Raw genomic sequence first — 26,738 nt, 5'->3', positions numbered from 1 at the left:
AAATGTAGCCTTTGGGGGTTGGTCTTTATCACAAGATGACTGGGAAGAAGATACTGAAGTTTTCACTGGCCCACCATCACTTTTGCACAATAAGCTTACAAACAGAGCTGTGGGCTTTTGGAACCCCAGCTTGGTGGGAAGCTGCAATCCCCTCCTCCCCAGTACTTCCTAGGAAATCGACTTCACACAGTCTGTGACAGGGAGGATTCCTTTATTGCCTGAGGGAAGAGGCAATTTGTATAACAGTCTCCAATTTAACTCACATCTGAGTGCAGTGGCTGGGGAAGGGATGATGGAGCGAGTCAGGGGAAAACAGATTGAAGGTCATTAGTGGAAGGTAGAATAGGGAGGAAGAGTTTTTGAGACTCAAGAGTGTTGCCAGTGAGTTAGCCTTTGTGCCCCCCCAAATCCTGTTTGTAGCCAGGGATAACTTTAAAGCTTTTTAACTAGCGATACCTAGTATCTGTAAGATATCTAGTAAGTGCCTCCTCCTCCCTCCCTTCCTCCCACCCAACCACAAACACACAGCAGTGACTTGACCATGAGCATTCTCCCAGTTCACAGATATTGCAGCTGTTCCCGTTGGTCCTGCTACTTGTGCTGTGCATCAGACCGCACCCCGATTCTAACACAACTCTTAGATTTTCCAAAATTGGCAAGTAACATGTCAAATGCAGCAAACCCATGCAGCATTGCTTATTTGGGAGGTTCTCCGTGTAATTCACTCCTTTGAAAAATATCTTCAGTGTTTTTTTCATCTGAGCACATCCCTTGATGCATGCACATGCAGTAGCTGGAGGAGTTCTCTGCTTACCTCCCTATCCTGTCAGTATAAGATCTTTTTTTTTTTTTTTTTTTATTTGTAGCCTAGCCATCTACTATCTGAATGCTGTGGCTGAAGCATATCAGCATGCTAACACCGAACTGAAGAAGAAAATGCAAATGGTATGTATGTGATTTATTCAGTACAGATGTTTCTAAAATACCATGCACTGGCATTTTGACCTAAAGTATTATTTTTAAATAGCTTTTCATTTTAAACCATGTTATGGAACTGCACGATTAAAAAAAAGTGAATTTTCTTTATTGTGCATTTCACTTTGGCAGTGTTCAGTAGCTAATTATAATACTGTTCAATAATGCTTCCTAATAAGTGAATATTAACTCATGCTAAAATTACAATGAAATTTCCCCAGAACTGCATATTATGCCCACATAATAAATTCAATGCCCAAATAATTCAGTGTGATTAATGTTAGTATAGTGAATGCCAAAAGGAGGCAGAGATTCGCCAAGGTAGATAAAGTGCTACCAACGTAACATGTAGGCTTTATAAAAATTACAAAGCAAACAAACAGACTTGCTAACAAGACCAATGACACCTAGGTCTTTGTTATATAGCACCTTTGACCTGTTGCTCTCCAAGCACTTTACAAAAGGAGGTCAGTATCGTTAGCTCCATTTTACAGAAAGGCAAACTGAAGTACAGAGCAGTGAAGTGACTTAGCCATGGTCATCCAGCAGGCCATGAGCAGAGCTAGGAATAGAACCTGGGTTTCTTAAGACCCAGAATTAGAGTCTAGCCCTGCCAAGAGGCTGTATCTGCCATTTTACTGGTACAACACAGAATCTTAGTCAGAAGAAGAATAAAAATTGATGCCACATAAGATATATTCCAAGAAATACACCTAGGGATTGATGTAACATTAAGGGTGAGAGTATGAGCACTCAGGAATCAGCAGCCTCCAGAAATTAAGGCTAAATGTCAACTTCAGCTGTGCCCATGGCTTAAAATACAAGCTATATGTGTCTATATAATTTCTCAAATATGATATGGACCAAACCTCAGATACACTGTATGTGGCCTTTAGAGGTACATGAGCTCCTTAAAGCTACACAAATCAACTCCATAGCGGGACAAGTGATCATGAATCAGTACAGAAAGGGCCATGAAAGAAAGACAGAGAGACAGAGACCTCTCTTCGTGCATAGGTAACTCCCCCTCAGGAAACGCATGACACCAAGCAGCTATTTCACAAATCACGTCTCCAACTGCAAATGAAATCTAACCACTTTCATTTGTGCAGCAACGCGACGAGGAGAAAAACAAGAGGAACAACAAACCTACTACTAGTTCTGCAATGCAAGACTTAGACGACTTGCTGGTTCCAAGTGCAAAGAGCGTGAGTCAGCCCAAACCAACAGAAGGTAAAACATATTAGAGAGATTTTTGTCACAGTTCAGGGCAACTGCACATATATTTCCCCTCAGTGGTCCAGCAAGAACACCCACTCTCAGGCTCCCCTGGCTGCTGCCGCTTTTGAGAGAGACATGCATCTCTCTCCCCTTGTGACCAGGTATCTCCAAGCTGAACAGTTCCCTGCCTGCACGGTGTTATTCCCAGCAAGAGACAGATTGAAGAGAAAGCAAGCAGGTCTGCTTAGGCAGAGACTGATAGCGTAACTGTGGGCAGTTACACTATCACACAGATTTTTCTAAGCAAGGTAGAAGCATTGCAGAGTTAGGTGCGTTACAGAGAAAACATCAAAAACCACCTTACTAGAAATCATCTCCCTCCCCCCGCAATCTCCATCAGTCCTTCCAGACCTTCCCGAAGGATTGGGGCCGGCCCTGTGTTAGTTTAAACTCAGGCTATTGATTCAAAAGTCCTTCCTCTGTCTGTTGGGGCCTGGAGAATCTAGTTTGTGTCTTTGAACTGTGCTCCTGTAACAAGTGATCAGTAGACAAAATGTCATGCCTGGAAGTAAAGCTGCAAAAGGCTGAGCTAGTTGGTGGGAAGCTGCAATCCCCTCCTCCCCAGTACTTCCTAGGAAATCCACTTCACACATATTGTCCCTAACATTTCCCCAAGGTTTACATGAGTCAGTCTCCGAGAAACGTTACATACAACCCTACAATGCCACATAAAAATGGACTCCTAAAATACTTAAACTTAATTCAATGAGGTTTGTCCCGGCTATTGCTGGAAATTGCCATCGGTCACAATTTTTACCATGGAATGGCTGTGAACATAAAGAAATTGAGCTGAATTCTGTCCTCAGACACACTAGTGCAAGGAGGTTGGATGAGCATAACTAAGGGCAGATTTTGTCTAAGTTTCCCTGCAATACTGGAGGAATAAAGAAGTATATTTTTAAATGGGCATATCCTGTGCAACCTTAGGCTATGTCTACACTATGGACCTTACAGTGGCACAGCTGTACCGCTATAGCTGAAAGGTCTCCCATGTAGCCGCTCTATGCCAGTGGGAGAGAACTCTCCTGTCAGCATAATTAAACCACCCCCCAGCAAGCGGCGGTAGCTATGTCAGCAGGAGAGGCTCTTCTGCCAGCATAGCGCTGTCCACACCAGCGCTTTTGCCAGTGAAACTTATGTTGGCCGGGGTGTATTTTTTCCACACCCATGACCAACACAAGTTTTCCCGACAAAAGTGGCAGTGTAGAGAAAGCCTTAAGAAAGGTCTTGGAATCCCTCACCTTAGCCCAGTGCCTGGGGAGAACTGCAGAGGAATCCTTTCAACACAGCTTCCCAAAGGGAAGTTATTATTGCGATGCTACTGATACAAGATGTTCCCACTGGGCAGCAGTTTGACGACTCCACAGCAATCCCAGCTCCTCTCAGACTGGGCAGTAAAAGCAGAATTAGGAATCAAATCTGGATGGGTGAGAAGAGTTTCTAAATGTGGGTTGTTGGCAAAAGAAGTTACTTCTATGGAATAGAACCATGGAATGCAATATTACTTATTGAGGACTTAAAACACAGATTGTAAGGCCAGAAGGGACCACTGTCACCATGTCGTCTGACCTCCTGTATAACACAGGCCATAGGAATTCATTGAATTAGAGCATATCTTTTAGAAAAAGCATCCAATCTCCATCATACTGCCTGGAAGTGTGCCAGCAGAGCAAGCTAAGCCTATGCATACAGCCAGCTATTCCTATACATGGCATAACACAGCTCATTCTGAAGAAGTACAAATGAGTCTTAATACAGAGGATGGGCCTGAAATTACAATGCTTTGATCTGGAGTTGCCCAATATTTTGGAGAGTTTGGATTGAGGGTTTTGATTCAGGCCCAATCTCTATTTATCGTGTCAGGTGAAATTTGAAGTGGAAACATGTTTTAAAACTGCTAAAAAGAGGTCCTATGCCAAGCTGAGTAACTCTTGATGAAACTGAATGGAGTGACAGTGCATAAAGAAGGTTGATGCTATTGATCATTTTAACTTTTGCTGGTGGTTACAGTTAAACACCTTAGCATCTCTTGGATCTCCCCCAAACACACACACACACTTCTGTCCTACTGAATTTGAAATTTCTCAATCAGTTTGATATACATCCTTCCTTAGAGGAGGGATTGTGTCTTTATTTAGGTTAGGAAAGTACCTTGCACGTTGTGGATGTTAATGAAAATAGATAAAAACCCAATATTACAAGTGCATAATAAGCACAAAGGTAGAGGTGTATTATTTATGATGAAGTAAGGACACTGGAACTATTGCCTTTTATAACTGTCAAAATAAAACTGCAAAAGGAACTTGGGCAGACAGGCTGTAGGTACCTAAACTGGATCTTGGCCGGAATATGGGTGCTAACATCTGCACTTTTGGTTTCTCAGTGTAGACTTCTACAAGAACACAAGTGCATACAGATAGGTTTATTGTGTATAAATAGGGAGATGGCAGGAGCAACTATTGAGGAAGGTGAGGAAGGAGTGTTTGCTTTAAATGAAATGATTTTAATCATCTTGGCTTGTGTTTATAATCTTTTTTTTTTTTAATTAATACAAGAGAACAAATCAGACTCTACCAGAAGAAACAGCCCTGCAGGGAAAGAAGGAAGTATGGCAAGAAACAGCAACCTTACCAGCTCTGGGAGAGGAGAAATGCTGGCACCACCACCTTGTGTGACGATAACACGACCGCCGAGGCCTAGTTTAAGGGCATCTCACCATAGACAATCAAAACCCGGGGCTTACCAGCAGGGACCGTACCCTGGAATGAGCAGGGGGCAGCCGCATTAAAACATCTAATGTAGTTTTGTTTGGGGTATAGGTGTATTGTTTATTTCCATTATATCAGGCATGTTATTCAAACAATTCTAGTCTTATTCAGAAATTATTGCATATGGAGCCAACATTTAATGATCAGTCTCCAACCAGCTTTATTTAATAATCAGGTAGCATATTTGAGGCAGACAGTATTGATAATTCTTGCGTGGCTGGTACCTATCCCCAGGGCCAATATCACCTGCATTGTGGGTACATCTTTTGGCGTTTGATATTTGCTCGTCTCTTGACCGACTTTCAGTTTGTAGACCTAGTAGGGGTTTTAACTTCTCCCCTTGTTATTTAAATCAAAATTCCCCTCCCCCAGAGCGGTTCAGTTCTGAAACAAAAAAAGAACAATGTCTTTCTAACTATAGAGAAGTTCATGGTAAAGAAAGAAAAATCTTGCAAAAGTCAAATTGGCGCAAGAGGGTGTCCTGTGTACAGTATTTTATCTAGTACAGTTTCTCCCCATCTCCCACCCCCTGGCCCCTCCTCTCCCTGCTCCACCCTGTATTCCTTTTGGTTTTCATTCTTCCAGCTCTCTGCTCAGTTTACACCCTATTTCCCACCACCAGCGTTCCCTCTCTGCTCCTCTTTCACAGTCTTATCACACGCTGTGCTTGCAATTTGCAACTGCAAATGGGCAGCTTCACTTCTCACGTGGAGGAAAGGCAGAGGTGGACTAACCCAAGATGTTTGGGAGACTGGAAGTATCCTGGCTGGTTTCAAAAACAGTCAGCTTTATTTTTTTTGTTTAATCAGAAATGCCAGTGGCCATTTCGGGGTCAGCTAGACCATGATCCACCAGAACTAGAAGTTCCCTAGATTTGGTGGTTGATGTGTCATATACTTGCATGCCTGCTGTGCTGCTACTGGGCTTACAGAATCCCATCCCAGCCTGTGATTCAGGCAGTCTAGCTGTGCACAGGGGTGGCTCCAGGTACCAGCACTCCAAGCGCGTGCCTGGGGCAGCAAGCCGCAGGGGGTGGCCTGTTGGTCGCCGTGAGGGCGGAAGTCAGGCTGCCTTCGGCGGCATGCCTGCGGGAGGTCCGCTGGTCCCGCGGCGGGTACGCCGAAGGCACAGGACGGCGGACCTCCCGCAGGCACGCCGCCAAAAGCCGCCTGACTGCCGTGCTTGGGGCAGCAAAATACACAGAGCCGCCGCTGGCTGTGCAGAGAGGGCTCTCTGTGTGTTGTTGTTTAAATCCTGTAGAAAATAAACCCATGCTTCTGAGTAACAATAGAATCCTAACATTTCTTGCTGCAAGTTTTACACTTGAATCATCAGAAAGGCTCAGGCTTAAAGGCCTCCCCTGCACCCCCTTGTCCTGGCTCTGCTATTGCTCCTCAGCCCAGAGACAAAGAGTAACTCTTGAAAGTGGGGAGGCAGGTGACCGCCCCATGTATCGCCTCCAGGCTAAGGAACAGCAGCAGAGCCAGGACCACCAGTGCAGTGGCAAGCGAGTGCCTTGGGGAGCATCTCCTGGCAGTCTTGCTCCATGGGCAGGGGCAGTTTCCAGACGGAATAGCAAATCCATTATTTTTCAGAAATGGTGATTATCTAAGGCAAAGAGTAGCAAGAAGCAAGTAAGTCAGTTTTGCCGTCCCCAAATACATTGTGATGGCGGACAGATTACAGTCTCCCAACAGCACTGTGCCTTTCCCTAGGAAGTGGGAGGCTGTTTGCTGAAAATCGGATCGCTAACTCGCTCGGAGCTCTTTGAAGCAAGTTGCTCTGATACAATGTTGATGAAAAATCTTCTTTCGCCCCATTGTCACAACACCACCAATCGCAAAGCAGCATGGTGAGCCTTTCCTACTGCACAAAGTCTGCAGAGATACCCAATTAGCTAAGTGCAGAATAGAGCCAAAAGAAAATGCTTAAAGAGCACAGTGACAGCTGCAACAGTCAGAAGAAAAAAGGCTCAATCATGAACACCTAAATGCATCTAAAACTCTCACAAATGCCCCAGTTAAGAACAAAACAAAATTGAATTCTGAACCTTATGGACCTAATCCTGTTTCCACCGAAGTCCACAGGAGGAATCGGTCACATTTAGCAGACCTGCAAACAGCCCACCTAATCTGAATTAGGATGTTTTAGGGTTAATTTGTTAGCCTGATTTTCAGTCCAAAACCTAAGCTCCTCTTGGGTGGTAACAACTCTCAATACAGGTGACCCACAAAGGGAAAAAGATGGATTAGCGTCTCACTCCCCCTTTAGTAGAAGCCCCATTTGATGTATAAGGAAGATTGAGGACGGGATGGCGAGGTATGAATTTGGTTCACTGTTTTGAATAAGTGTTTTAGGTTACCATAAGCTAGCAGACACCATACTGTCAATGTTTAAAGGGGTGCAATACTTATGTCTCTCTTCTTGCAAAGCATAAAATAATGTGAAAATTAAAATCTTGTCATTTCTGACCAAAGGAGACTGTTTAGTCCTCACCACAAGACTGAGACCTTTCCTCCAAAGCAATTCCAAAATATGGCATAGAAGTAACCTCCCACTTATTCTCCCATTATGCAGTGAAAAGATGCTTGTCTGCTTTGGAGAAGTGGGGTCTTCATATCACAGCACCAACCACAAAGGTAATATTGACTGTATGCGTGTGCGCACACACACACACACACATTAATATGTGCATCTCATCCATATTTAAACAAAATCCTTTATTTTGAGCCTAATATCCCATGTTAATGATCAGAGAATTCATTTTGTCCCATATTTCAGCAAAGTACGCTATATGATACTAAGTGTTTGAATTCTCACTAAGTGCAATTTTTACCATGAATAAAAATCATACAGACAAATGTCCCTTGAAAAATCAATTTTGTCCTCATACCTTTCACACAGTTGCCCTTTTATTTCCTTGAAATGCGAGTGGTCACCCTAGTTCATCTGGGAAACAAGCATTTTCTGCAGTGTAACCCCCATTCCACTGCACCCAGAGGTTTGGTAGTTCAGTAGACTGATTAAAGGAAGGCTGGAGGCAAGGGACAAGGAGGAGAAGAATACCAACAAATTTTGATGTTTGTTTGTTTTTCCAACGTCCTCTCTGAATTCGGCATTGTGAGCTGTTGGCAAAAGTGAACATGCAAAATTCAAATGCTGAATTTTTTCCTAATTGGTTGGGAAAGTGAGATGCAGTGGGAGCTATCTGGTCACACACCACTGAGTGTTTTTTCTGCATAGAGTGAGCTTCGTGGAGGCTTGGGATGGATTTGATTTTTCAACAAATACCAGGGCAGGGGGAAGGAATCCGTGTTGGATTTTTAGTCAAGCATTTATTGCCATCACTAAGAATATACAAATGGGGACTAATCCAAACTCTGCAGAAGGGTCTAATTATTTGCTGTTTAACCTCCAAGTGGTATTTGCATAAATGGCAAGTAGATTTAAAACTAAATTATTTTTTGTTCAATAAACTTGGTTATTTTTAAAAGGGCTTTCCAAATGGGGAGATGAAATAAATGGCCCAGTTTAGAATCAGATTAAGAGACTGCTTGCGTTTGCTGCAGTCACTGAACAGCTAATGCATCCAGTACAGCCTGAAGGCTCTGTGCTAAAGATATTGATCAATTAGTGATGGGCAAACCTCAAAAGATTAAATTAGTTAATGTGAATCAGGTGCTTTGAAAATGATGAAATGCTTTAACTGCTGTTTTTATTAAAAGGGTTAGTGGCCTGACTCAGATAAGCACTCAGACATTGGGATGGTTATTCAAACCTTAGCTGAAGTGCTCTAAACCACTCAGGTCTGCAGAACTGGGCTCAACACTCCAAGCCGTCTCCTAATACTTCCTACTGCCAGTGCTCAGAGAAAAGTGCTGGGGAAAGGAAGGAATTTGCCTGAACCTTAGGAAAAAAAAGAAAAAGAAAAAAAGTTGTTCTATTTACTTCAGTGGGCTTTAAATCAAGTCCCTGGTGTCCATGCCACTTCCTTTCCTTATCAAGGTTTCCCCACGGTGAGCTAGCTGGCCATAAAAACTTTGAGCTTGAGACTAGCCTGGTTCAGCTGAATCTGCAACATGCTGCTTTTTGGTGGGAGAGAGAGAGATGGGTTGCGTTGCTTATTAAAAGAAAAAATGTATTTTGCCTGGGTCAGAAACTGCCCCAATAAAATGGAACTCACTGCTGGCAGTGTAAGTGGAATATCAGAAGGAGGAGGAGGAGTAAATAAATGTACGCAAGAGAGAGACACAGATAGAATATATGAGGGCATTCACAAGAGAGACTCCAATGTTGCTGGCACAGTATTTGTCCTATCGACGACAATAAATCAAGTGGAGTCCTATGCTCTGCTACCACTGATGCAGGTCAGACTTAGACCTTCACAGTCAACTTCACTGAATATCTAGACTATGTCCCTTCAGAGCAACTCTATTCCTTCTGAGTAGTGACAGGCATGAGAAAGAGTGGTCAATGGGTATTTGAACCAGTGCTTGAAAGAGTGCTAGCATCCCTTGCTTTGATTCACGCTGCATTCCTCTGGCAGAGCATCCTGCAATGCTGGCTGGTCTCTGGACTGAAAGCTTCAGGGAATTCTCTCTAACTATGTCCACTTTTTTTTGTCCCTTGTTTATATGCTGCAGGAGCTTGGCCTTTGGCAGGTGTTACCCCGTTTTCATCTATATGCCCCGACTCGTTATTTCGCATTTGTATATACACCTCTACCCCGATATAACGCTGTCCTCGGGAGCCAAAAAAAATCTTACTGCGTTATAGGTGAAACCGCGTTATATCGAATTTGCTTTGATCCACCGGAATGCGCAGCCCTGCCCCCCGGAGCACCTCTTTACCGCGTTATATCCAAATTTGTGTTACATCGGGTCGCGTTATATGGGGTAGAAGTGAATTTAACAACATTCGCTATTTCTTAAATCAAAAGGCAGAGCCACGTGACTCAAGTCTTTCTAGATCACACTATAATCTCTGCTATTCAGCCTCTTCCAATAATGTGGTCTGAAATATTTAAATTAAACAGATGTACTGTAAATAAAACACGTCAACCCAACCCTGTGCCCTATAATGCCCTTCTAATATCTGTAGGGTTTTATTTGTTTACAGATTCCCCTCCCGCCCCATCAGTTCTCAGTCGCACGAACCAACTTTCTCCCTACTCTTCTTTCTGCCAATTAGAATAAGATGAAATGGTGGTGAAGGTTTCCTCTAAAACCTTGGAGCTGTCCAATGTGTGCAGTTACATTATGCATCACACTGCCAAGATGCCCCATAAGATGATTTGCCACATTCAGCCAGAAAAATGGATTGCATTAGGTCTCATGCAGAGAGGTTATTGTAGGTAGCATGATCCCGACTGCACCAAAATAAGAGATTGGATCCAGTACATGGAAGAAACTGCTTCTTTTGAGGTGCTGAGATAGCATCTGAACAACGATCTGACAAATTTCAGAAACTTCTGGAAATAATATTTTATGGGAGCAGACCAATACAAATTGGGGAAGTAAATGTTCAGTCAGAGAAGAAGAAAAGGAAAATTTAGTCTTCTTTCTTTAGCTCATTTAAATTCTCTCGCTCAATCCCTTCTTGGACTCAAATGTGTTTAATTTCATACACACATCTAGATCTTTCTTTATGAAAGAGTGTGTGTGTGTGCGTGTGTGTAATATATATCACACACATGCACATGTATGTGTGTAAAACAAACATCTCAGTCCAAGAAGGGATGGTGGAGATAATTAAAGTAAACTAAAGAAAGAAGAGTAGGACTAAAACCATTCTCCCCCTCTCATCTATTTGCATCTTACCTCCCTGATTTATGCTGAAACTGAAATAAGTGTTGACTCCACGGAATTTTTGGTATGTGACTGATTATTACTTTGAGAGTGTCTTTGTATGTTTTCCTATGTTGTGTGATATATGCACGCATACATTATTTCAATAGGTATAACAATAAATGCTAAACAGTGCTGGGACACAGTAATACCAGGGTACAAAATATATCAGAAGGACAGAATAGGTCATGCTGGTGGGGGAGCGGGATTATATGTGAAAGAGTGTGTAGAGTGAAATGAAGTAAAAATCTTAAATGAACCAAACTGTATCCTAGAATCTCTATGGCAGTGGTTCTTAACCTGGGGTGCACCCACACCCTGCGGGTGCAAGATGCCCTTTCTGGGGGTGCGAGACATGCCAGATATTTTTAGAAGGTAAATCACTGGAAACACAAATTAAGCACAGGCACATAAGTACAACTATTTTGTTTCATCAAACCTATGTATTTATTAACATTATCCATTTAATGATTACTGTAATATACAAACAAAAATATATCTAGGTTTAAGGGGTGCAAGAACATTTTTATTTTTGATAAGGGATGCGAGAACATATTTTGAGAACCAAAGTAAAGGTTAAGAACCACTGCTCTATGGATAGTGATTCCATGCTCGAATAATAAGAAAATAGCTCTAGGGATATATTACTGACCACCTGACCAGGATGGTGATAGTGACTATGAAATGCTCAGGGTGATTAGAGAAGCTATAAAAATAAAACACTTAATAATAATGGGGAATTTCAACTATCCCCATAGTGACTAGGTACATGTCACCTCAGGACAGGATGCAGAGATAACGTTTCTAGACACTATTAATGACCACTTCTTGGAGCAGCTAGTCCTGGAACCCACAAGAGAGGCAATTCTTGATTTAGTGGAGCACAGGATCTGGTCCAACAGGTGAATATAGCAGAACTGCTTAGTAATAGTGACCATAACATAAAACAATTTAACATCCCTATAGGGGGTGGAGGGTAACACCACCACAGCAGCCTACCACTGTAACATTTAACTTCAGAAGGGGGGAACTACACAAAAAGTGAGGAAGTTAGCTAAACAGAAATTAAAAGGTACAGTGCCAAAAGTGAAATCCCTGTGAATATCCAGTGGTTAAGGGACTGGACACCACAGGGGGAGGTCTTGGCAGTTGGAGCATGCCTATCGCTAGTGTTGCCTGTGGCTGGGAGTGTCAGGGAGCCGACCCCTGGTAGGTACAGACAAGACTACTGCACACTGAGCGCAGCTGGTAGCGAGGTGCCTCACAACAAAGTTAGTGGACATTTCTAAAAACTTTGGCCTTAATCATCTTTTGCAGGGCTGTAACCAGGGCAGGGCAAGCAGGGCAGAAAAAACACATCCCCCCACACCCCCAATTTCTTCTGCCTTCCATTCAATATGGAGGTTTTTAAACTAAGTGGCGCGCCTCACCTAGAAGGGCACAACCCACAGTTTGCTACCAGGAGCCAGCAGATTGGAACCTGGTGGGAGCTGCCCGGCCCACTTGGGCCCCTGGCTCTAAGTGCTGTGGGAGCGGGAGTGCTGGCTGGCTACCTGGCAGCCCTCCCTACCCTGCTCCCCGAACCAGGCCGCCTCTGCATGGTCGGGCACGCCTCAGGCAGGGCACATGGCACAGCTCTAAACTGCACCCCGACGCGCTCTTGCCTCTTCCCTGAAGGAGCCCGTCACAAACTGGCAAGGCTCCCTGGAGCTGGCCCCTGCCCGCGGAGCCTGGCCGCCATGAGATGCTCCCCAAGGCGCTCACTTGCTGCTGCCCTGGTGCTCATGGCTCTGGTGCTGCTCCGCAGGGGCGACAAGTAAAAGGCAAGAGCACATCAGGGTCGTAGCTTAGAGCTGTGCTACCCACCCTGCCTGTGGGGTGCCCGGCCATGCAGAGTGGCCTGGCTCAGGGAGCAAGGCAGGGAGGGCTGCTGGGCAGCCAGCCAGCACCCCAGCTCCCACAGTGCAGAGTCAGGTGCCTGAGTGGGCTGAGCAGCACCCACCAGCTGTGGATCCCCTGGCTCCTGGCAAGGGGCGATTGTTTACAAACTGTGGGGAGTGGCCTAGAGCCTCTGTGCTTAATGGAGACAGAAATCTCTCTATCATTGCATTCAAGGGGCCCTAGAGAATTATTTTTCTGTTTTTATATAACAGTTTATATTTTACTTGTATACAAGCTGTAACCCTAGCATTAAATACAGTGTTAAATACAAGCCAGTAGATGAGAGACCTCAGAAATTATGGAAAATGGAAGTATCATGATGACAAAAGACCTAATGCTGAGGTCCTGTGGGAAAACTGAAAAGGAACAATTGAAGGATGGGGCTAGCAAGGGGAAAAAAGGATTATGGATGACAGGAAGGCAAGAGATTTAGGTATTAAAAACTACAGGTTAAAAAGGTAATCACGGAGTATGAAAAAGAGAGAGAGCGAGAGAGAGAGAGTCAATTTTCATCGAGTCAAGCAGCAGCAAGTGTGACCTAGCTTGCAAATTCTTTTCAGCATATGTTTGAAAGGGCCTGGCACAATGGGACCCTTAATCCCTGTTTGGGGCCTTATGCACTATTATAATATGAATTATTATTAATAATGAAATGTTTTCCCTGGGAAATGAGTGGTAAGCATAGCAGGCCGGAATTCAATACATGGCTGAAAGTCAATTATAGGGCTTGAGAAAGAGATTATTGGAAAGACTTGGACTGGACTTGTAATAGTTATATTTTTTGGTAGGGGGGGGGGGAGGAAGCTTACTAGGAAATAACTGCAGGATACAAGAGTTACAAACCATGATAACTTTTGGAGGCTTGAAGCAGCCCCAGAAGGAGTAACGGTTAGAGTAGGTTTTTCAAAGGAGCTAGGTATCAACAGAACAGTGTTCAAAGAAGATGCCAATGTTAAATTAGATCTCTTCAGGCAGATAGCATGGGTGGGTGGAAAGCAACTGAGCTGAGCTAAAAAGGAAAAAGATATAGATTTGGCTAGACAGCTCCACCATCTGGCCTGTCTGTAGGTCGGTGAAAAATAACCAAGCATCAAAGATCAGGTATGCTGAAAGTGCAATGAAGTAAGTGATAGCAAGATCTTAATTAAAATGCAGTAGGGCTGAATAGGCTATTAGCACATTTTATTGGGGAATGACTGCTTCTGAAGCATCCTAAATAGGCATGTTTTCCCCACAAAGCAATGCTGTTTATTAATACCTTTACACAAACACGTCATTGTTCTAATTAAGGAGCGCTTCACAGATGAAAGGTTATTTTTATGGTATGTGTAGTAAATAATTCACTGTCTAAGTAGAGGTTTATGGTCTTCAGTATATGAAGGGCTATATAACTGATTCATAAAGTATATACTAGGGGCCATAAACATCCAGTCAGAGAGCAACTGCTTTTATAATAAAACATTTTATACAGTAAATGGAGCACATTGATATACCCAAACCTCGTAAACAATGTAAATGCCACCTGAATATAAAAGGGAAAGGAGATTGCACTAATACAGCAATACAGACACAGACGTGCTGTAGCTCTTGGGATGTTTATATTAAAATATTGGACAGAAAAAAATGCATTGATCATATTGCTTGAACACCTCTTTTTTGGGGGTGGGGAAGCAGAGTTCCCAAAAAAGAGAATGGAAATCTTGCTTCTGAGGGCTACAAACGAGGATATTCCAGTAAAAGGTGCGACACCAAAACATGTTTGCATTTTTCCCTAAATTGTATCTTTTATAGACACTGCACCCTAAGATGATTCACGCAGTTAAATAATGCAGGTATGTAATATAATAAATAAATACCTAGATCGTATATTTTGCTTTTCATTAATAAATCTCAAAGCACTTCACAATCTTTAATGTATTTATCCTTTAATGTATTAGTATTGGTCAGGGAATATGTCGGTTTTATGATGAAAGATAGCAGAAATTTTTCAACTTAAAAAAAAAAAAAAAAAAAAAAAAGAGTTGATTTCCTACCAGTTCTAATAAAATAAATGCATTCATTGTGGGAAGACAGTATATGTACCACTGCCCTCTACTGGTCATGATGTACTAGAACATCTCACCTATGGCCATCATGTTATCCTCATCAACTGGTGTTATGCTTTAAACAGGCTACCCTCACAAAAAGAAAAGAAAAGAAAAGAAAAGAAAAGAGGAAATCTGAAAGTAAATGAAGAGCCTTGAAGGTAGAGGAAGGCTGTCCCTTCTGATGGCAAAATATGCATGTATAAATTAGGATCTCTCTTTTAATGCAGCCTTGCAATACGGTTATGATTTTCTGAGAGGAGCTCAGCTGCTCAGCACCTTAGAAAAATCATCCCACAAATCTAGTCACCAACCTTTGCTATGATTGATAGTAATAATGAAAAAGTTAACATTCTACTTACCCATGGAGGTCCCCAGTGGTGGGGCGGAGGGTAGGGTGACCAGACAGCAAGTGTGAAAAATTGGGACGAGGGTGGGGGGTAATAGGTGCCTATGTAAGAAAAAGCTCCAAAAAAATCGGGACTGTCCCTATAAAATCGGGGCATCTGGTCACCCTAGTGGGGGGAGGGGGAGGAGGGGAAGAGAAATTTCTCACCTGGGTGGATAGACAAGTAGAATGTTTCTAAACTGATTTAGCATTAGATCCTTTCTGCCAGTACTAGTGGCCATATAGGTGGACGATCAGGCGACAAGGGTAATCTTATAAAAGAGAAGAGGACAAAATTCTATCTATCTTTGGGGCATTAGCTGTCTCTTACTTCAAGTGCATATAAGGAGCCTAGCACAATGGGTCTCTGATCTTGGTTGAAGCCTGTGGGTGCTACCATAATGCAAATCAATAAGAATAAATAAATGAACCAAATTGTTTGAGGATGAATCTTACACAATATAAGTCAAATACATTGCAGGACAAGAAACTTATCTGAGCAGAATTCTGAAAACAAAAACAGTTTGAAGGAAAAACAGAAAGATCTCACAGTAGTGTCTTGGGGACATAAAAAGATTTGGTGCCCTCAAATTTCAGAATAACAAAGTAGAGTGTTTTTTAATAAACCAGTGTGCACTATTGTGCTGATGGAGAGCATGGGATAAGAATGAGCTACTGGCATTTAAACACAGACTGGGGCTATTATAATCATTCTTTCTCCTCCTGGGATGATTAGCATTCAGAGATAGGACACAGGCACCATAGTATACAGCACTAAGGAAGTATGCTTCAACTGCTGAACATAAACAATGTACATTACTGTTGTGAAACACCATTACTTATCAGGGAAAGGTTAGCTGCTAGCAATGTCTTGACAATAGCACCATAGCACTGTTGGCAGTGCCTTACAGATTGCAATTGACTTCTAGCTGGCAGGCAGATCTGAATAAAACTACAGATACTGAATCTTTAGCCCAGCGTCTTGGCAGAATGCCAGTGTTTGGGACCACATGTATTTGCCTTGGTGTTGTTCAAACCTCATAGATTATACAGATAATTCAATCAAAGGAGTTCAGAAGCACCATCCTTTCCACTGAATAATGCTCATCTGACAGCTTGTCTTAGGAACATTTAGAAATGGTGCACAGGATTTCCAGGTGGACCATATACAGTACTACATCTTAAACATGACGGTTTATCTGATAAAAAAAATATAATGCAAAGCAGTGAGAGCTGAAATTCAACACCCAGTGGGCCAAATCCCAGTCTTTACTCAAGCAAAATTCCTACTGATTTAATAAGACTACTTTTACAGATGAGGAAACCAAAGCAGAGGCTAAGCAGTTTTCCCAGGATCACCGAGCAAGCCTGAAACAGAGCTGGGAATGATTTTGCAGCGCTCCCATCACGAGCTCATACTTTAACCACTACTAGCCTATATTTCCATGTGTACTTACAGTAGCCACACAAAGCATTTCAGCAAAGCCCCCACCCAAGTTATGTTAATCAATGGACTTAACTGGCTATACTTTTACAAGTGGAGAGTCACAGATCCCCCAGTATCACCTCATGTGGGGAGAGGGAAGGAGAAAAAGTACAAAGCTCTGTTCAAATGAATGAGTGAGGGGAAGGCCAGGGGAAACCATGCCCTTCTGAATAGAGTGTATAAACCATATTGCCATATTTTAATGCTGGCTCAGTGCAGGTGCTTCTCCTCTTTGGAGAGAATGTGGTTATGCCTTTGGGAAGGAGTTAGAGATGAATTACAGGGCATCCTCCACAGAGTGCCTGAGAAAATGCTTGACCATAAGCAGGGGGTCTTACAGGCTGCTTGGGAGCTGACTGTTAGTCTCCATTTTCTTCTACTGCATACTATATAAGGGCCTGATCCTGAAACATTTACCTGGGTAGAACCAGTGGAGTCCATAGGATTGCCTGCAAGAGTAAAGACTTGGAGGATCGGTGCCTGTAGCAGAGTGCAGTGATGGAAAGCTGTGAAAGGGCACTCGTGCTCAATGCTTCTGTGTGCTGCCTTAATCTTGTGATGATGCTAAGCATAGCAAAGAGGGCAAAACAAATGTTCTACTCCTTTCTGGGGGGGCCACACATTAACTAGGACTTAATTTAAACTTCTGAAATTTTATATCTCCCCACACCATTCACACCTTTTACAATATTTACTAGTATCTATAAAGAACTACTGAAGATTTTCCCTTCCATCACAGAACCAAAATTTAAACGATGCCACTTCTGGGGTGGAACACAGCAGTTGCATACCACCATGAAGCACCATTACAATGCACTTTAGACCAGAAAAAGAAAGCCATACCAAACTGGAAATGCAGGGGAATTTCAGGTAGGCAGAATAAAGTTACTCAAGCTCGAATTTTGCTGGAAAAGAAGAGTTAACCCCACAACTCTAACAGAAAGTACCACAGCCTCTTTAAAGAATACTCGGAGACAGGCCCTCCAATTTTACATTTCTCCCTAAAAACATCCTTCACCAGCATCACAGTATCGCCTAGCACAGTGGTTCTCAAACAACTGGGGTTCATGAACCCCTGGGGGTTCGCACAATGTTACAGCAGGTTCTCAGGAAAAAATTCCCTAATGGCGGACAGAGCTGTCCCTAGGGACCCTGGGCAGCACGGGGCCAGCAGCCCGGAGCCCCTGGACTTCCAAGAGCTAAGCAGATCACAGCACGTATCTCTATCACACTGAGGGGATTGAAATTTCAAGACTCCTTATAACAAATGGAAAGGGAGGTGGATATTTTTTGCTATTTCTAAAATTAAATAGGCAGCTAGTATTGTTTTTAAAATTATTATGAAGAACAAGTTTATGCTTTGTTGTAATGTGCGTTGTTTGCCTGGACTGCTCAAGACCTGAATGTTGTGTAGGAGAACTCTTTGAGTTGGCTTCTTAAATACCTTCATGCTGTTTCACATCTGATACTCCTTGATGAAACATAGGAGCCTTGTCTTATAACAGGCTTATTCAAAGTGATACAAGCTACGAAAGTGAGATCTTGGAAGAGTGTTGCTGTTTTCATAATGTAATAAAAATACTGCAATGATAAATAATAATAAATAATGTGCACTAATCATGTGGTAAAACCAATTTTATATTTCCAAGATCACTGCTTTTATAATTTTTACTCAAGTAAAGGAGAAAATCCCTGGAAATATTCATCTTTAGGAGGGGGTTCGCGAGACTTGACATTTTAGTGAAAGGGGTTCACAGGTTGTTAAAGTTTGGGAACCAGTGCCCTAGCACTATGCTGGGATGTTCGCAGCAGGTACTCCTCCTTCTGAATCAGTGCAGAACTAAGCCACAAGCACGGCTTCCTGCAGCAAGTGGATGTTGCTTGAATATCTCGCTTCCAAATATAGACCCAGCCTGACCCACTGCAGCCTCTACTCCTCTTAGTCACGGCTCATTTACTAAATGGGTTTAGAATCGGTCTCTTCCATGGGTTAATTGTAGCTGGAACAGAGCCAGCACTAAGACATCTGTCTTCACAAACCATCTACAGATAGCACAATAATACCTATTTCCGAAGGCATTTGGGCCTCACCCTTAGAGCTGAAAATAAGATGTGTACAACTGCAGCCTTTTAAAACAAAACGTATTTAAAATAATGATTTTCCCCCACCTACCCACTACATTAAAGAGACTGCCAAGGACAAGAAAGGGCTTACACTGTATTTCTAATGAGAGCTGGCAGGGAGGGCTATTCACCAGCTACCTGAGTTATCAGCCTGAAGCTCAACGCATCTCTAAGGAGACCGTCTACTGTACTCAGGAGGAACAAAAACTGTTTGCATGTTGCATGGCTCCTTTCTAGGCTGTAGACAGGGCCGCACAAAAGTTATGGAGGCGCTCCCACCCCCCACCCAGGTGAGGCCAGGGAAGGGGTGTGTGTTAGAAAGCAAGCTCTCCCCACGGTGGTAGCTCGTGTCCTGGCAGGGTAGGGGGCTGTGGAGCTGGGCCTGGTTCCAGGAGTTGCAACCTGGAATAGTGGATGGGGTGGGTCACTGCACCAATCACTCAAATCAATCAAATTTGGCCTGGCTGGTGACGGAGGAACTACCGGGCCAAACCTGAGTAGAGTTGCAATCCTGCACACCGGGTCACCCTGCCACTCACTCATATTCGGCCTGGCCACCCGCCGTCACAATAAAGAAGCGTTCAGGCCACGCCAGGTGCTGAGACTCCTTTATGCCAGCTTACACTGCCACTCAGTTTGGGGGCCCTCTCAAATGACAGGCCTGGGACAAACTGCCCTTTTGCCACCACCCCATCTGCATGGCCCCTGCCCCTTACCACCATTCCAGGTACTTCTGCTTAGCTAGAGATCTTGCTCAGATACTCTGAGCTCACACACTGTAAGAACGCCCTCCCAGGGCTGAAATCAGGAGACAGCTGGCCACATGTATGGAGCTGTTCACAATTAGCACATAGGGGCTGTTGAGAGCAAAGAAGCTGAGCCCATCCAGGGTCTGTAAAGAATCTGGGTGAAGGGAGAACTTTTTTAAAGCTACATCTTAAAGACTTGGATTCCTGACTCCTATGTTTGGGGGACCTCACTGGTGTGGTAGGTTTTCCTTCTCCTATAGGGGCAGTGTCTGGGGTACAAAATGAGTGAGGGCAAGTATATCAGTTCACTAGAGTCTGGAGAGCTGAGGCAGGAAGGCCTGCTGCAGGATCTTATAGGAAGAGAAATAGAGAGAATAGAAAGAAACAAATGGAAAGGGGGAGAAAAAATACCAGAGAAGTGATTTTTTCAAAGAAGAATAGTCTTGGACCCATTCCTCAAATACACTCCCCTCACAATACTGGGGAAAAAAAAAATATATATAGCTCTTATATGGCTTTTCATCAGTAAATCTCAAAGGGTTTTACAAAGGAAGTTCGCATCATTATCCCTAATTTACAGATGGGTAAATTGAGGAACAGAAAGGTGAGTGGCTTGCTCACAGCAGGCCAATAGAAGTTCTGGGAATAGAACCCAGGTCTCGCTAACTCCCAGTCCAGTGCTCGCCCTGCTAGGCCTCCACAGGTATGGCACTGCCTACCAAACACAGTATGTCGGCCTTCACCTGGCAGTGCCAATTCAGAAAGCTTTGATGAAGGCTCCATGCTGAACACCAGCTTTTACTGACAGGAGACCTTGTGTGAAAACTGAGAAACCGACTGGACCCTTCTTTGTTTTACAGTGTGCTTTCTGGCTGGTGACACATGGGCAACTTATCCCCAAATCCCATTGTGATGAGAAGCCTTTTTGTCCCTTTAGCGTTTTTAGTGAAAAGAGCACCATACATCAAGGACTCCCTCTTTTGCCAGCTCCAGGGACCCCATGAGACTGATTTCATTGGTAAATCACATCCTATTTGCATTTTTAATGTGTCAGTTATAGGCAAGTCCTTAAACATGGCACTCTTCCATCATCTCTCAGGAGTCACTAAGCCTTAACTAATGATGATGATAAAACAGTCTTCAGGAAAGTACCATACCCTTTAAAATCTGAATGGTTCCTAAGCAGAGAGATAGCGCTGGGGAGAGTGGGGAGGGAAATTGAGTATTAGGCTATATTAAGGAGACTACAATGCAGAAAATACATCATAAATCATCCTGCATCTTAAACACCAAGTTCATTTTTGGTCACCATATCTCAGAAAGACAGAGCAGGGTAGGAGAGGAGCAAAAAAAGGGCAACAGAACCAATCTGAGATATTGTACAGAGCAGGAGAGTCCAGATAAGGCCATAGAACTAGTTGGTTTAGAAAAGATCAAGAGGTGCTATAAGAGGCATTGTCATAATCAGTTCCCTACAATTACCACTCCTGGTCTCTAGATTTTTCCCTCTGTCCCAGTGTGACTACGTACCTTTAGGGAACAGGTACCCTTCTGTCCAAAGCCGGGACTCCACCCTCCCCCCAGTAGTCAGAGATTCGCTTTCCTTCGCTGTGGAACAGCCCCCAATCATTTGCCCCAGAAACAATCCCTAAACCAAGACTATCTTCAACAAAGTAGCATTCTTGTCCCAAACTAGCACTAGTTCATCAACACAAACTAGCTGTGTTACACATACACATGAAGAACCCTTCCTAACTTATCTGCAGTAACAGGATTTCTTCTGGATAGTATTCAGCGAGGGAGATAAAAGTGAATGCTATAAAGAAGGCCAATCAACTATTCCTCAAATATATATAAATTTTAAAATAAAATATAAATTAAAACAGATGCAAAGACCCACTACTTACCTATCACCCGTGGGTGCTTCTTCTGTTGCAGGAGTCATACTGTCTGCTACCACCAGATTCTAAGGTGCGACAGTCATCCAGAGAGCTAACCCATACTACATATTGTAGCCTCACAGGAACTGAATTCCAGTGCACCCACTCCATAGAACTGTAGCTTAGCTGCAAATTCTCACAATTATATTGGGTCTCATGATATTTGATTTTTTTTTCTTAAAGGCCCAGCCCAAGCTCATGTGATTAGGTGAGAATCTCTGCTTTCATTAAAAAAAAAAAAAAAAAAAAAAAAGGTGTGTAACCTTGATGGCTGCAGAGAAAAGCTTAACAATGTGACTTGACCTGAAGGCTCAAAACCACCCCAGAAGATTAATAAACTAGATCCAAAATGTATTCTATTTTTTTAAAAATCTCCTGATCTTTTGAGGCCCAATTCCTGTTTTTTCAACACTTGGGATTGGCAATACTGGTTGCTGGAGATCCCAAACTCTCAAAATGAGCTGGTGGAGCATATTTGGCTGCCTACAATGTCCAAACAAGGAATCTTTAGCTCACCTAGTTTAGCTAACAAGCTAGAGAATCACCACTCCCTGTGGCTATATTAGAATAACAAGCTAGTACATCAGTTCTGGGACTACCAGAAGCCAAGTTAGATGGAGAAAAGGACATTTCTGGATCCAGCAAAACATTCCACTCCTAACTTCTACCTGCCAGCTCTCTTCCCACTTGGGAGAAAAGCCACACCTAAGGGAGGGGCTGAAGAGCTACACCCAGTGTATAGCACCTGGAGAGAGGTAAATGGCTGCACCCAAACACACAGAAGAAGAAGGAAAAAAAAAGGCTTTAAAGGAACCTGCAGGGAGGACTAGACCCTAACTCAGGGGTTCTCAAACTGGGGGTTGGGACCCCTCAGGGGGTTGCAAGATTATTACATGGGGGGTCGTGAGCAGGGCCGCCGAGAGCAGGTTCGGGCCCCCCAGCAAGGACAGACCAGCTAAACAGGGCCGACGAGAGGTGGGGAAGCCAGGTCCCCTTCCGGACCACGGGGCCCCGGGAATTTGTACCAGCTTTCCCCCGGTCATCGGCCCTGGTTGTGAGCTGTCAAGCTCCACCCCAAACTCTGCTTGCCTCTAGCATTTATAATGGGTGTTAAATATATTTAAAAGTGTGTTTAATTTATAAGGGGGGAGGGGGTCACACTCAGAGGCTTGCTGTGTGAAAGAGGTCTCCAGTAAAAAAAGTTTGAGACCTACTGCCCTAACTGCACTGTGAATGAAGGCTATTTACTTGTAGATGGTAAGGCCTAAATTAAAGCTTAACTGCAGGCTGTAGTCACCTGAGTTTCTGGGGAAAAACCAGATAGCACTATACAAAAGAGGATTTTGGCAGCTGCGAGAAGGAAAAGATGCTGCTCCTTTATTCTGCCCCAATGAAGCCACCTCACTCTTTCCCCTGACATCCCCTCCCCTTCCAGAATGAAAACTCAGGACCTGTTACAGCAATATGTCTCTTTTTTTTTTCCTTCTCTTATTTCCCCCCCTCCCTTCTCTTTCACTCACAACCAGTCATTTTCATCTTTCCTTCCCCTTAGTTACAGTGGAAAGGAGCCTAAAGGGCCTGTGTCTTATGAGTGGACAAGCAGGCCGAAGAGGAGCCTACAGTCCTGACTAATGCTCTCCCTTAATTTACAAAGGGAACAATGATCTCCTTCCCCTCCGTTGATATAAAGGAGAGGGGTGACACCTCTGGGGACAGTCAGCAGGATGAGTTTTCTAACTATAAGGCTTGGTAAGTACTGCAATAGGTTAGCAAGGTTTGTGGAATCCCCATCATTGGAGGGTTTTTAAGAATAGGTTAGATAAATACCTATCAGGGATTGTCAAGGGCAGTGGTTCTGAACCAGGGGTCCCGGGCCCTTGGGGGGCTGTGAGCAGGTTTCAAGGGGGTCTATCAAGCAGGGCCAGCATCAGACTCACTGGGGCCCAGGGTAGAAAGCCAAAGCCCCACTGCATGGGGCTGAAGCCTGAGCGGCTTAGCTTCATGGGGTTCCTTGTGAGATGGGGCTCCTTGTGACATGGGGCCCCAGGCAATTGTCCTGCTTGCTACCTCCTAACACTGGCCCTGGCTTTAATATGCAGAAAATCAGTTGTTCTGACACAGGGGGGCCATGGAGGTTTTATAGCATGGGGGGGGAGAGGAAAGACTCAGAAAGAAAAAGGTTGAGAACCCCTGGTCTAGGGGTCCTGTCTCAGCATTGGCGAATGGACTAGATGACTTCTCAAGGTCCCTACCAGCCCTGCATTTCTATGATTCAGTAAGAGCCACAGTCAACGTCTAAAAACTCCTGGTTTTTTTTTTTAATACCAGCAGGGCAAGCTGAGGGAAGGATAAGCTTCCCACGCAGGGAAATTGTTCTGATCACCCAAGGCAAAAGAGAACAAAGGAAGGTAGACGGTCGGACTGGGAGAGGGAAAACAAAACAAAACAGCAGTGATTGTGCTGGGGAAGCTGAGACTAGAAAGTACAAAGGAGGAGCTAAATTAAAGGGGGAAAAAACTGAGTCAACAAGAAAAAGTATGTTTTCAAACAGGGCCCAAAGCAACCGTTTTGGAGGAACCAGAGAAGAGTAAACAGGGCCTGAAATGCAAGGCAGACAGATGGTGCCAATCAATCCAGGTAGCAAACCACTGTGCTCAACCTGATGGAAATGTCACCAGAGACCTTCTGCTTCAAGGACTTTCCACCTCAGCTTGTGAGTACTATGGCTACAAGGAACTTGAAAACTGAATCTGGGAATGCTTGAAACAAAGCTGCCGTGCTTGTTATCAACCCTTTGTAGGTTCCACTTTCTCCCAGAGATTAGAGAGAACCAAGGGTGGCTTAAATTAGGAATGGAAGTGTCAAAGGCTCTCTTCAATTTCTAAGGCCAATGACCACCCATGTGTCCTCTATAATGGAAAAAAACAAGGTAAATTTTACAGCAGAACATTGAGAAAGTTTAATATTCAAAATGTGTCTAGCCAGAGTAGCATCTGCAGTTAAATAAATTACAGTATCCACTGAGATGCCTTTTATCAGGATGGGGGTTCTACTGGGAGATGGTACTCTTTACATTTGATAAAGATGCAGAGCTGGGTGTAATCTACTTACTGATGGAACTTTATGCCATATTCTCACCAGCGCTCCCAATGGTTTCAGAGATGTTAAGATGAGGGGAGGACTGAACATTGTGAAGTGAGAGTGTTTGAGGTGGAGAATCAGTTGCCCAAAGCAACTGTCAGGGTTTTCAGTGAAAGAAAAGACCTGAAATTTTTCAGGGTGTTTCTTTTCAATCTCTTGGAGGTAAAACAGGATTATATGAAAGTCAATAGTATAAAACGTGACAAGTCCATTAGGAGGATTACTGATGTACTCTAGCCTGCAGACAGGTCAGCTGCCAGAGCCAAGTGCTGTCTATAGCCCTGACTGAAAGGGGCCAGAAGGCTGACAAGCTGGGACTGAAGCCTGTCTTTCCAGCTTCTCAAATAGCTAACAGTTATACAATAGTTAATAATGGTTTCTTCAGTACTGCTTGGAGAATGGCAGGTTTGAGGATGGGTGATAGTCTCTTGGAGGAGGGGAGTCTTATCAGGCCCTTACTGAACCCAGAGGCAGATTTACCATGAAACCAACAGTGCGGTGACAGGAGTACCCCCAAAATGCAGGACAAATCTCATCTGACAACCTGCCCCCGAGTCTTGGCCAGCAGCACAGAGGGCTTAGGCAGGCAGGCTGCCTGCACTCTGTGGCTGGTGGCCCAACAGCATGCCCAGAAGTAGCTGGCTGCTGGCACATCTCTGTGTGCCCCTGGTAAGGGAGAGGCAGATCCACGTGCTGCCCCTGCCCCAGGCAGCACATGAAGACCTGCTGCCCCCATTCCCCTAAGGGGTGTGCAGAGACATGCCAGCAGCAGCACCAAGGCTGACCCTGACCATGCCACCCCTCGGGGGGGGAAGAGGGGGAGAGAGAATGTCTCCACGTTGCCCCCCGACCAGAGTGCTGACTCTGCAGCTCCCATTGGCCAGGAACTGCAGCCAATGCGAGCTGTGGGGACGGTGCCTGCAGGCAGCAGCACAGAGACCCCCTCTCTTCCCTTGGGGGTGTGTGTGTTGGTCACTTTGGGAGCCGTGCCACCCCACTGACCCAGCCTAGACCCTGCACTCCTTGCCCTCTCCCACACCTCAACCCTTTGCCCCAGCCCAGAGCCTGAACCATGCTCCCCAACTCCCTGCCCCAAAGTACCTCACTTTATTTTCATTTATTTCCTATTTTTATAGAAGGATGAAGAAAAAAAATGAAAAATGGTGGCATGAGGGGGAGAGAGTGAGTTTGTTTTTTCTTGGCTGGGGTGTGAAAATAAAGCTGTGCACAAAATCTGCCACTGACTGAACCAGTTGAATCCCAGTCTCTTCCACCCAGGAACTCCTGTCAAGCACTTGTTTTTCCACTGTGTTGCACTGCTGGACTCCTAAACAGACTAGGTGCAACAGCACCCCCTAGTGGTCTTGCACAAATCAAGGAAAATAATCCAACTCTGGGGTTCCCCAACTGTGGGTAGGCCACAGGCACAGCTCCAATCTAATCTCTAACTCCAACTGATTTATGTAATCTAAGTAAAAGATGTATAACTTTTGAGCTGTATATGCTGGAGTATAGAAAATTGAAGACTGCTTGTTTCTCACAAGTACAATGGTGTGTTTCACTTCAAGATAACCAAGCACAACATACACAGTCCACCATTTACAACAGTATAAAATGACCCACACTATTTTAATCTGACATGGATATTTATTTTTCAAAAAAAAAGTGAAGATATTTACTAGATCAGGCGAGTACCCATAGCCTTAGTGTTATTAGAAAATCAAATACTGTAAATAAAAATTAGAGAATAGAGGTGTCTTTACTTAGCACATTCATATTTTACACTAAAAATTGAAAAAAGTATTCAAAGTTGAATGATTGTTTTAAAGTCAATGCATGTTGAACAACATGGTGTTTATACATTGTACATTAATATATGGTGTTCTCCCTCTTTGAATACATTTTGCTCTCAACTTTAAAAAAGTTTTAGAACCATCTTGTTTCAAAGATCTTGAATTTGAGTGAATAGTGGGTAGGGATTTCTATTACAACTGTTTACATTAAAATGAAAAGGA

General features: G+C 43.8%; 1 protein-coding gene across 1 annotated transcript in view; it reads left to right on the top strand.

The window, feature by feature from the left end:
- TMC2 (transmembrane channel like 2) overlaps positions 1-5,044 on the top strand; it is a 54,095-nt gene extending 49,051 nt beyond the window's left edge. The window contains exons 18-20 of the mRNA XM_054019266.1: positions 867-945; positions 2,088-2,208; positions 4,812-5,044. Of these exons, the coding sequence (XP_053875241.1) occupies positions 867-945; positions 2,088-2,208; positions 4,812-5,044 (433 nt within the window). The remainder of the gene's footprint in view (positions 1-866; positions 946-2,087; positions 2,209-4,811) is intronic.
- Positions 5,045-26,738: the final 21,694 nt, after the last annotated feature.

The sequence above is a fragment of the Malaclemys terrapin genome, chromosome 2 (genome assembly GCF_027887155.1).
Source record: "Malaclemys terrapin pileata isolate rMalTer1 chromosome 2, rMalTer1.hap1, whole genome shotgun sequence".
Classification (NCBI taxonomy): domain Eukaryota; kingdom Metazoa; phylum Chordata; order Testudines; family Emydidae; genus Malaclemys; species Malaclemys terrapin.
This window is presented reverse-complemented; position numbering and strand designations above follow the sequence as displayed.